This window comes from Mercenaria mercenaria, chromosome 13 (genome assembly GCF_021730395.1).
Source record: "Mercenaria mercenaria strain notata chromosome 13, MADL_Memer_1, whole genome shotgun sequence".
Lineage (NCBI taxonomy): Eukaryota > Metazoa > Mollusca > Bivalvia > Venerida > Veneridae > Mercenaria > Mercenaria mercenaria.
The window spans coordinates 27474145-27487083 of NC_069373.1; the positions used below are offsets into that span (position 1 = coordinate 27474145).

Consider the following 12939-nt stretch of genomic DNA (forward strand, 5'->3'; position numbering starts at 1 on the left):
CTGAATGTTCACCTTGATGATATCTAGGTCAAGTTCGAAACTTGGTCACATGCCTTCAAAAACTAGGTCAGTAGGTCTAAAAATAGAAAAACCTTGTGACCTCTCTAGAGGCCATATATTTCACAAGATCTTCATGAAAATTGGTCAGAACGTTCACCTTGATGATATCTAGGTCAAGTTCGAAACTGGGTCTCGTGCCATCAAAATCTAGGTCAGTAGGTCAAATAATAGAAAAAACTTGTGACCTCTCTAAAGGCCATATTTTTCATGGGATCTGTATGAAAGTTGGTCTGAATGTTCATCTTGATGATATCTAGGTCAAGTTCAAAACTGGGTCACGTGTGGTCAAAAACTAGGTCAATAGGTCTAAAAATAGAAAAACCTTGTGACCTCTCCAGAGGCCATATATTTCATGAGATCTTCATGAAAATTGGTCAGAATGTTCACCTTGATGATATCTAGATCAAGTTTGAAAGTGGGTCACGTGCCGTCAAAAACTAGGTCATTAGGTCAAATAATAGAAAAACCTTGTGACCTCTCTAGAGGCCATATTTTTCATGGGATCTGTATGAAAGTTGGTCTGAATGTTCATCTTGATGATATCTAGGTCACGTTCGAAAGTGGGTCACATGCCGTCAAAAACTAGGTCAGTAGGTCAAATAATAGAAAAACCTTGTGACCTCTCTAAAGGCCATATTTTTCAAGGGAACTGTATGAAAGTTGGTCTGAATGTTCATCTTGATGATATCTAGGTCAAGTTGTAAACAGGGTCATGTGCGGTCAAAAACTAGGTCAATAGGTCTAAAAATAGAAAAACCTTGTGACCTCTCTAGAGGCCATACTTGTGAATGGATCTCCATAAAGATTGGTCAGAATGTTCACCTTGATGATATCTAGGTCAAGTTTGAAACTGGGTTACGTGCCATAAAAAGCTAGGTCAGTAGGGCAAAAAATAAAAAAACCTTGTGACCTCTCTAGAGACCATACTTTTCATGGGATCTGTATGAAAGTTGGTCTGAATGTTCATCTTGATGATATCTAGGTCAAGTTTGAAACTGGGTCAACTGCGGTCAAAAACTAGGTCAGTAGGTCTAAAATTATTAAAATCTTTTGACCTCTCTAGAGGCCATATTTTTCAATGGATCTTCATGAAAATTGATCTGAATGTTCACCTTGATGATATCTAGGTAAAGTTCAAAACAGGGTCACGTACCGTCGAAAACTAGGTCAATAGGTCAAATAATAGAAAAACCTTGTGACCTCTCTAGAGACCATATTTTTCAATGGATCTTCATGAAAATTGGTCAGAATTTTTATCTTGATAATATCTAGGTCAAGTTCAAAACTGGGTCACATGAGCTCAAAAACTAGGTCACTGTGTCAAATAATAGAAAAAACGACGACCTACTCAAAACTGGGTCATGTGGGAAGAGGTGTGCGATTCAGGACCATCATGGTCCTCTTGTATATAGAATATATAGGGAAAACTATTTACTGGTATGTGACCTATAAGAAAATGTGGGCAAAAATTGAAATTTGTTCAGATGTTGATATAAATTGGCTAGTTTGGTCAGATTTTGGTAAAGAATGAGCATTTTGTTGAAATTTTGCTACAAAAATTGATAAAAACAAAAAGAAAACACATTTTCACTGTTTTGGGTGTATTTTTTAGCTCACCTGTCACAAAGTGACAAGGTGAGCTTTTGTGATCGCGTGGCGTCCGTCGTCCGTCCGTCCGAGCTCACATTTGCATACTTTAAGGTGGCTATAGGAACAATAGGTAACTGTACTTTTTCTTTGATGTCATTCATTCCGTAAGGCTTTTATGTGGATATTTTTCTCTTACGTGGCTAAAAGAAAAATAGAGAGAACAAAAGAGTAGCCACATAAGTATCCATATGTAGGAACGTCCATCCGTTCGTCCGTAAACTTTTCCTTTTGACCACTCTAGAGGTCACAATTTTCATGGGATCTTTATGAAAGTTGGTCAGAATGTTCATCTTGATGATATCTAGGTCAAGTTTGAAACTGGGTCAGGTGCGGTCGAAAACTAGGTCAGTAGGTCTAAAAATAGAAAAACTTTGTGACCTCTCTGGAGGCCATACTTTCCAATGGATCTTCATGAAAATTGGTCAGAATGTTTACCTTGATGATATCTAGGTCAAGTTCGAAACAAGGTCACACGCCATCAAAAACTAGGTCAGTAGGTCAAATAATGAAAAAACCTTGTGACCTCTCTAGAGGCCATATTTTTCATGGGATCTGTATGAAAGTTGGTTTGAATGTTCATCTTGATGATATCTAGATAAAGTTCGAAACTGGGTAAACTGCGATCAAAAACTAGGTCAGTAGGTCTAAAAATAGAAAAACCTTGTGACCTCTCTATAGGCCATACTTTTCAATGGATCTTCATGAAAATTGGTCAGAATGTTCACCTTGAAGATATCTAGGTCAAGTTCAAAACTGGGTCACATGCCGTCAAAAACTAGGTCAGTAGGTCAAATAATAGAAAAACCTTGTGACCTCTCTAGAGGCCATATTTTTCATGGGATCTATATCAGTGTTGGTCAGAATGTTCATCTTGATGATATCTAGGTCAAGTTCGAAAATGGGTCAACTGCGTTCGAAAACTAGGTCAGTAGGTCTAAAAATAGAAAAACCTTGTGACCTGTCTAGAGGCCATACTTTTCAATGGATCTTCATGAAAATTGGTCAGAATGTTCACCTTGATGATATCTAGATCAAGTTCGAAACTGGATGACGTTCCTTCAAAAACTAGGTCAATAGGTCAAAGGATAAAAAAATCTTGTGACCTCTCTAGAGGCCATATTTTTCATGGGATCTGTATAAAAGTTGGTTTGAATATTCATCTTGATAATATCTAGGTCAAGTTTGAAACTGGGTCAACTGCGGTCAAAAACTAGGTCAGTAGGTCTAAAATAGAAAAACCTTTTGACCACTCTAGAGGCCATATTTTTCAATGGATCTTCATGAAAATTTGTCCGAATGTTCACCTTGATGATATCTAGATAAAATTTGAAACTGGGTCACATGTGGTCAAAACTAGGTCAGTATGTATAAAAATAGAAAAACCTTGTGACCTCTGTAGAGGCCATACTCTTCATGAGATCTTCATGAAAATTGGTGAGAATGTTCACCTTTATAATATCTAGGTCAAGTTCAAAACTGGGTCATTTGCCTTCAAAAACTAGGTCATTAGGTCAAATAATAGAAAAACCTTGTGACCTCTCTAGAAGCCATATTTTTCAATGGATCTTCATGAAAATTGGGTCATGTGGAGACAGGTGAGCGATTCAGGACCATCATGGTCCTCTTGTTGTTTTTTTTTAAATACACATTTACACACTAAAGTTTGCCCATTTATAGCTTTCAGAGGGGACATTAGGTATATTTCTAAGTGTTAGTGTGTAGTTTGCCTGCAAATTATAGTGAAAATGTATAAAATAGGGCAAAAACAAGCTCAGGCTAGAAACTGGTTAAAAATTATGTCGCGACATCAATTTAGAAGGAAAATTGACGCGGAGACACATGTTACTGAAAATGCCATAAAACCTTGAAAATTGATTTAATCAGGCTGAAACTTGGTATTTTTCATGCAGATATGTTACTGATACTATGCAAATGCAATTGAGACTATCACAGAAAGCCAGTTTTTCTTATAGGCCTAACTATAGTAAAGGAACCAGCATGGGAGCCATCTGGTCTAGTTGTGTAATGGCGGACAGGTTTTTGAACACTAATTTTTCACTTGGCGTGGCCACAGAGGTCTAAATTGAAGCTGGTTTCAGTTTAAATTTCATTGTGGATGTATTTTTAGCTCGACTATTCGAAGAATAGGGGAGCTATCCTACTCGCCCCGGCATCGGCGTGAGCGTGAACGTCACACAAATGTTAAAGTTTGCGTACCACCCCAAATATTTTCAAAGTCCATTGAGATATTGCTTTCATATTTTGCATACTTGTTTACCATCATGACCCCAGTCTGTAAAAAGGAGGAGGCAACTCTATCAAGCATTTTGACTGAATTATGGCCCCTTTTCGACTTAGAAGATGCTTATTGTAATGTTAAAGTTTTACTCATTGCTTATATTATACTATCTAGCACTGAGAATAGTCGAGCGCACTGTCCACTGACAGCTTTTGTTGACATTTCTAGTAGGAAAAGTGGGAGGGGATGTTGTATTTGGTGAAGTGAAATTCAGTTTTAGTATGAGTAGTACTTCCATGTCACAGCATTGTGATTTTGATGTGATTTTACAGTAAGCAAATGTGACAAGAGAAATCTCTCTTAGAAGATACATTACCCCTACTTTTCTTTTCATTTTATATAAATTTTATCATAACTCTTTAAAATGAGGTAAGGATTTGTTCTCTGAAATGGGTCTAGCTATGTTTGGTAGCTGCTCTTTAAAAAATGTCAGTTTTATATAGAATATATAGGGAAAACTATTTACTGGTATGTGACCTTAACTGCCTGCCATTACATAACTGAAGTACTGTTGAAAAACGGCGTAAGACCCAAAACAAATGAACAAACAACATTGTGTAAGTTTACTAGAAATTGAACAGTCTTTATAGCTGCTATGTTAAAATATATGAATTGAGTAGAGTTAGGGTTGGTGAGGTGAGCAATACAGGGTAGGAGAGGTGAGCAATACAGGGTAGGAGAGGTGAGCAATACAGGGTTGGTGAGGTGAGCAATACAGGGTAGGAGAGGTGAGCAATACAGGGTAGGTGAGGTGAGCAATACAGGGTAGGAGAGGTGAGCAGTACAGGGTAGGTGAGGTGAGCAATACAGGGTAGATGAGGTGAGCAATACAGGGTTGGTGAGGTGAGCAATACAGGGTAGGAGAGGTGAGCAATACAGGGTAGGAGAGGTGAGCAATACAGGGTAGGAGAGGTGAGCAATACAGGGTAGATGAGGTGAGCAATACAGGGTAGGTGAGGTGAGCAATACAGGGTAGGTGAGATGAGCAATACAGGGTAGGAGAGGTGAGCAATACAGGGTAGGTGAGGTGAGCAATACAGGGTAAGAGAGGTGAGCAATACAGGGTTGGTGAGGTGAGCAATACAGGGTAGGAGAGGTGAGCAATACAGGGTAGGTGAGGTGAGCAATACAGATACAGGGTAATACAGGGTAGGTGAGGCAAGCAATACAGGCTAGGTGAGGTGAGCAATACAGATACAGGGTAGGTGAGATGAGCAATACTGGGCTAGTGAGATGAGCAAAACAGGGTAGATGAGGTGAACAATACAGGGTAGGTGGGTTGAGCAATACAGGGCTGGTGAGGTGAGCAATACAGGGTAGATGAGGTGAACAATACAGAGTAGGTGAGGTGAGCAATACAGGGTAGATGAGGTGAACAATACAGGGCTGGTGAGGTGAGCAATACAGGGTAGATGAGGTGAACAATACAGGGTAGGTGAGGTGAGCAATACAGGGTAGATGAGGTGAACAATACAGGGTAGGTGAGGTGAGCAATACAGGGTAGATGAGGTGAGCAATACAGGGTAGGAGAGGTGAGCAATACAGGGCTGGTGAGGTGAGCAATACAGGGTAGATGAGGTGAACAATACAGGGTAGGAGAGGTGAGCAATACAGGGCTGGTGAGGTGAGCAATACAGGGTAGATGAGGTGAACAATACAGGGCTGGTGAGGTGAGCAATACAGGGTAGATGAGGTGAACAATACATGGTAGGAGAGGTGAGCAATACAGGGCTGGTGAGGTGAGCAATACAGGGTAGATGAGGTGAACAATACAGGGTAGATGAGGTGAGCAATACAGGGTAGGTGAGGTGAGCAATACTGGGTAGATGAGGTGAGCAATACAGGGTAGGTGAGGTGAACAATACAGGGTGAACAATACAGGGTTGGTGAGGTGAACAATACAGGGTAGTTGAGGTGAGCAATACAGGGTTGGTGAGGTGAGCAATACATGGTAGGTGAGGTGAACAATACAGGGTAGGTAAGGTGAGCAATACAGGGTTGGTGAGGTGAGAAATACAAAGTAGGTGAGGTGAACAATACAGGGTAGGTGAGGTGAACAATACAGGGTAGGTGAGGTGAGCAATACAGGGTAGGTGAGGTGAGCAGTACAGGGTTTGTGAGGTGAGCAATACAGGGTAGGAGAGGTGAACAATACAGGGCCTGTATTTACGTCTTGTTATATTTTCAGACATTGATTATTGTTACAACTGGAGACATTATGGGAAGTACAATAGAATCTACAGTATTGAGAAGGTAATTTAAATATTTCTGGAAAACTCTGTCAGTGTTCTGAAATCCAGTTTTAGGTTGACTATTTGAAGAAATGAGAGCTATTGTCTTCACTTTGGCCTCACCATTAAAGTTTTATTGCAAGCTTTTCAATTTCAATATATCTTCTAACCTGATGCCCCTATTTTTATCAAACTTTATTTAAAGGGGTTGACCTTTGTAAGGGGCTAACATGTTATAGTTGACGGCCAGGTAACCTAAAGGTCAAGGTCACTGGGGTCAAATGGTTGAAGTTCTATTGTAGGTTTCTTAATTTCACTATATCTCCTTAACTACTGCCCCTATTTATACCATCAAACTTCACATAATTAGTCTTTGTAAGGAGCAGATATTTCAGGTCAAGTATCCTAAAGGTCAAGGTCACTAGGGTCAAATGATGTAACAAAGCTGGTCAAAGTTTTGTGGCACAGTTTCAAAATCTCTTCTTTATCTATAATCATCAAACCTCGTAGAGATTGATCTTAATAAGAGGTAGACATTTCTTGGTTCATACACCTCTAAGGTCAAGGCCACTGGGGTCAGATATTGTAAGTGTTGGCTACAGTTTTATGGTATGCTTCTTAATTTCTTTGATTTCTCATAATATTTCTTGGTACCAGTATCCCTCTTACCCCAGTTCTAACCGCTTCCCATACTTCTTTTACCCCCTTCCCCTTCTTACCCATAAATGAAATCTATATCAACCATTCACACACACCCAGCCAACACACACACAAATTATTTTTTTTAGCTCGACTATTCAAAGAATAGGGGAGCTATCCTACTCGCCCCAGCGTGAGCGTTAGCGTCACACAAATGTTAAAGTTTGCGTACGACCCGAAATATTTTCAAAGTCCATTGAGATATTGCTTTCATTTTTTGCATACTTGTTTACCATCATGACCCCAGTCTGTAAAAAGGAAGAGGCAACTCTATCAAGCATTTTGATTGAATTATGGCCCCTTTTCGACTTAGAATATGCTTATTGTAATGTTAAAAGTTTTACTCCTAGCTTATATTATACTATCAAGCACTGAGAATAGTCTAGTGTGCTGTCTACTGACAGCTCTTGTTTTTACAATTCTTACACTTACTTGTGTCTCTTACGGTTTCTTAGTACCCCTCTCACACCAGTATACAATATTATATTCAGTATTTAGATCTTTTGGTGAAAATTTTCATGCAGTTTCATTCTATCCCAGTTATTATATAAAATGGATTTAAGTCAGTGAAAATAGTTGTTCCTCTCATTTGGTATTAAGGGTATTAATGAAGCCAGTGATAGCTCTAGTTTACTCAGCTATGCCCCTTTCATTATCCAGCATCAAAATTGTCAAGTGTGCTGTCTCCTCTGACAGCTTTTGTTAATCCCCCGCCACGAGTGGTAGGGAGTTATAGGAATGATCTCTGTCCGTCCATCCTTCTGTCTATCCGTAACACTTTTGTCTCCGCTCCATATCTCCTAAACCCCTTGAAGAATTTTCATGAAACTTTGGTCAAATGATCACCTCATCATGACGATGTGCAGAACTCATGAGTCAGCCATGTTGGCTCAAGGTCAAGGTCACAACTCAAGGTCAAAGGTTTGAGCCTTCCATTTCGTGTCCGCTCTGTATCTCCTAAACCCCTTGAAGGAATTTTATAAAACTTGGGTCAAATGATCCCCTCATCAAGACGATGTGCAGAACTCATGAGTCAGCCATGCCAGATCAAGGTCAAGGTCACAACTTAGGGTCAAAGTTTTGAGCCTTCCATTTTTGTCTGCTCTGTATCTCCTAAACCCCTTGAAGGATTTTCATCAAACTTGGGTCAAATGATCACCTCATCAAGACGATGTGCGGAACTTAGGAGTCAGCCATGTTGGCTCAAGGTGAAGGTCACAACTCGGGGTCAAAGGTTTGAGCCTTCCATTTTGTGTCCGCTCAGTATCTCCTAATCCCCTTGAAGGATTCCTATGAAACTTGGGTATAGTGATCACCTCATCAAGATGATGTGCAGAACGCATTAGTCAGCCATGCAGGCTCAAGATCAAGGTCACAACTTAGAATCTAAGGTTTGAGCCTTCTATTTTGTTTCCACTCTGTATCTCCTAAACCCCTTGAAGGATTTTCATCAAACTTGGGTCAAATGATCACCTCATCAAGAACTCATTTGTCAGCCGTGTCAACTCAAGGCCAAGGTCACCACTCAAGGTCAAAGGTTTGAGCTCTGTATCTCCTAAACCCCTTGATGGATTTTCATGAAACTTGGGTCAAATAATCACCTCATCAAGACAATGTGCATATTTTGTGAGTCAGCCATGTCAGTTCAAGGCCAAGGTCACAGCTCAAGGTCAAAGGTTTACCCTTTCACTATCCATAACAGTGGCGGAGGATTTAGTTGTCTTTCAGACTGTCTTGTTATTTTGGTTTCAGTCAGATGAGTTTTAGAGGATTGTCCCTAACATTTAGCATGTACTAGGGAGATTAATGCCTTTAATCCATATTATGCTATGTTTGCATTGCTTGTATTTTATTATCCCCCGATGAAGTCGGAGGGATATAGTTTTGGCGTTGTCCGTCCTTCCGTCCGTCCGTCTGTCCGTCCAGAGCCATATCTAGAAAGTGGTTTGAAATATTTAAATAAAACTTCATATACATGTTCACCACTATGAGGTTATGCGGCCCGTCAAGTTTCACACAATTTTTCGTCCGGATCTCTGTAGTAACTTTAGAGTTATTGCCCTTTAATTGTTTAAAAATCCACATACTTGTACATAACAAACTTACCATTTGCAGAATTTCATAAAACTTTCATTCTTTTCCATGAACATTTATTATAAACATGTGAAGTTGTGTACCCACACCTGGTCACCCCCTTGCCTTGGTCACACACCCTTCCCCTCCAATCACACTCCCCCCTCCCCCGCTTCCCCCAAATTTTTTTTAGCTCACCTGTCACATAGTGACAAGGTGAGCTTTTGTGATCACCCTTCGTCCGTCCGTCTGTCCGTCAACAATTTCTTGTCTACACGATAGTGGTTTCAATTATGATTTTATTTTAACCAAACTTGCACACAACTTGTATCACCATAAGATCACGGTTCCTTTCTTGAACTGGCCAGATCCCATTATGGGTTCCAGAGTTATGGCCCCTGAAAGGGCCAAAATTAGCTATTTTGACCTTGTCTTCACAATAGCAGCTTTATTTATGATTTGATTTTTACCAAACTGGCACACAACTTGTATCACCATAAGATGTTGGTTCCATTCTTGAACTGGCCAGATTCCTTAATGGGAACCAGAGTTATGGCCCCTGAAAGGGCCAGAATTAGCTATTTTGACCTTGTCTGCACAATAGCAGCTTCATTTAGGATTTTATTTTAACCAAACTGGCACACAACTTGTATCACCATAAGATCTCGGTTCCTTTCTTGAACTGGCGAGATTCCATTATGGGTACCAGAGTGATGGCCCCTGAAAGGGCCAGAATTAGCTATTTTGACCTTGTCTGCACAATAGCAGCTTCATTTATGATTTGAATTTAATCAAACTTGCACAAAACTTGTGTCACCATAAGATCTCGGTTCCTTTCTTGAACCGGCCAGATCCCCTAATGGGTTCCAGTGTTATGGCCCCTGAAAGGACCAAAATTAGCTATTTTGACCTTGTCTGCACAATAGTAGCTTCATTTATGATTTGATTTTAACCAAACTTGCACACAACTTGTATCACCAAAAGATCTTGCTTCCTTTCTTCAACTGGCCAGATTCCATCATGGGTTCCAGAGTTATGGCCCCTTAAAGGTCCAAAATTGGCTATTTTGGCTTTTGCAGCCATATAGAGACTTCATTTATGGTTTTATTTGATACAAACTTCTAAAATATCTTCAACAACAATAAATCTTGGATTCCATGACAAATCAGATCCAATCGTAGGTTCCAGAGTTATTTTATATCTGATTACCTCCCCTGATTGGAATCAAAATGGATTAATATCAGTAAGTACTTACAGGACTTATTTGAAATTTCATTATTGTTATTAGTTGGACTGAGACAATCAGGGTTAGATAACTATGGACTGATTTTATGTCAAATCACCTCCCTTTATTTCAGATTAAAAGTGTTATATTTTCATAACTACTGAAGATACTGATCTGAAATTTCATTTATGTCAACAGATTTATTTGGCAGATCCTTCTTTTGTCCACTTACAATATATTTTTTTTAATTACTTCCCTTTTACGTTACTATAAATAGCTTATTTTTAGTACCTTTTTAGCTCGACTATATGAAGTATAAGGAGAGCTATCCTACTCGCCCCGGCGTCGGCGTCGGCGTCTTTCCGAGTCCCCACCTTGGTTAAAGTTTTGGTGCACTTTCTCTTTTTTCAGCATATCTCTGTAATTACTTGATGGATTTGATTCAAACTTGTAATGCTTATTCCTCATCATCATCCACATCATCTGACATAAGGGTGATAACTCTGGCACCAATATTTCATGAATTATCCCCCCTTTTCACTTAGATTTTCAGGTTAAAGTGTTGATGCACTTTCACTGTATCATTGTTATTACTGAATGGATTTGATTCAAACTTAAAATAGTTGTTCAACATCATCACCTGCATCATATGACACAAGGTGCATAACTCTAGCACCATTTTTTCATGACTTATTCCCCCTTTTTACTTAGAATTTCAGGTTAAAGTTTGGTGCACTTTCACTCTACCTCTGTTATTACTGAATGGATTTGATTCAAACTTAAAATAGTTGTTCAGCATCATCACCCACATCATATGACACAAGATGCATAACTCTGGCACCATTTTTCATGAATTATTCCCCCTTTTTACTTAGAATTTCAGGTTAAAGTTTTGGTGCACTTTCACTCTACCTCTGTTATTACTGAATGGATTTGATTCAAACTTAAAATGGTTGTTCAGCATCATCACCCACATCATATGACACAAGATGCATAACTCTGGCACAATTTTTCATGAACTATTCCCCTTTTTACTTAGAATTTCAGGTTAAAGTTTTTGCACTTCCACTCTATCTCAGTTATTACTGAATGGATCTGATTCAAACTTAAACAATTGTTCAACATCATTACCCTCATCATATGATGCAAGGTGATAACTCTAGGACCAATTTTTCATGAATTATTTCCCCTTTTTACTTAGAATTTTAGGTTAAAGTTTTGTGCACTTTCACTCTGTCTCTGTTATTACTGAATGGATTTGATTCAAACTTAAAATAGTTGTTCAGCATCATCACCCACACCATATGACGCAAGGTGCATAACTCTGGCACCAGTTTTTATTAATTATTCCCCCTTTTTACTTAGAATTTTAGGTTAAAGTTTTGATGCACTTTCACTCTGTCTCAGTTATTAATCCCCCGACGTGGCGGAGGGATTATAGGAATATTCTGCATCCGTCCTTCCGTCCATCCTTCCATCTGTCTGTCCGTCCTTCCGTCCGTCTTTCCGTCCGTCCTTCCTTCCTTAACAAAATCGTGTCCGGTCCATATCTCCTAAACCCCTCGAAGGATTTTCATGAAACTTGGGTCAAATGATCACCTCATCAAGACAATGTGCAGAACCCATGAGTCAGCCTTGTCGGTTCAAGGTCAAGGTCACAACTCGAGGTCAAAGGGTTGAGCCTGCCATTTTGTGTCCGCTCTATATCTCCTAAACCCCTTGAAGGGATTTTATAAAACTTTGGTCAAATGATCACCTCATCAAGACGATGTGCAGAACCCATGAGTCAGCCATGCCGGCTCAAGGTCAAGGTCACAACTCAAGGTCAAAGGTTTGAGCCTTCCATTTTGTGTCCGCTCTATATCTCTTAAACCCCTTGAAGGAATTTTATAAAACTTGGGTCAAATGATCACCTCATCAAGACGATGTGCAGAACCCATGAGTCAGTCATGCTGGCTCATGGTCAAGGTCACAACTTAGGGTCAAAGGTTTGAGCCTTCCATTTTGTGTCCGCTCTATATCTCCTAAACCCCTTGAAGGAATTTTATAAAACTTGGGTCAAATGATCACCTCATCAAGACGATGTGCAGACCTTATGAGTCAGCCATGTCGGCTCAAGGTCAAGGTCACAACTGAAGGTCAAAGGTTTGAGCCTTCCATTTCGTGTCCGCTCTATATCTCCTAAACCCCTCGAAGGAATTTTATAAAACTTGGGTCAAATGATTACCTCATCAGAACGATGTGCAGAAATTATGTTTCAGCCATGCCAGCTCAAGGTCAAGGTCACAACTAAGGGTTGAAGGTTTGAGCCTTCCATTTGGTGTCCACTCTGTATCTCCTTAACCCCTTGAAGGATTTTCATCAAACTTGGGTCAAATGATCACCTCATCAACAACTCATGAGTCAGCCATGTCAACTCAAGGTCAAGGTCACAACTGAAGGTCAAAGGTTTCAGCTCTGTATCTCCTAAACCCCTTGAAGGATTTTCATGAAACTTTGGTCAAATGATCACCTCATCAAGATGTTGTGCAGAATTCATGAGTCAGCCATGTCAGTTCAAGGTCAAGGTCAGAGCTAAAATCAAAGGTTTTACCCTTTCACTATCCATAGCAGTGGCGGGGGATTTAGCTGTCTTTCAGACTGCCTTGTTACTGAATGGATTTGATTCAAACTTAAAGTAGTTGTTCAACATCATCACCCAC

At 39.7% G+C, this 12939-nt stretch overlaps 1 protein-coding gene across 1 annotated transcript in view; it reads left to right on the forward strand.

Moving 5' to 3' along the window:
- The window catches only part of LOC123529215 (sortilin-like), a 145314-nt gene that overhangs the window by 37496 nt on the left and 94879 nt on the right, over positions 1-12939 (forward strand). Inside the window, exon 3 of the mRNA XM_045309448.2 lies at positions 6198-6262. Within this exon, the coding sequence (XP_045165383.2) occupies positions 6198-6262 (65 nt within the window). The remainder of the gene's footprint in view (positions 1-6197; positions 6263-12939) is intronic.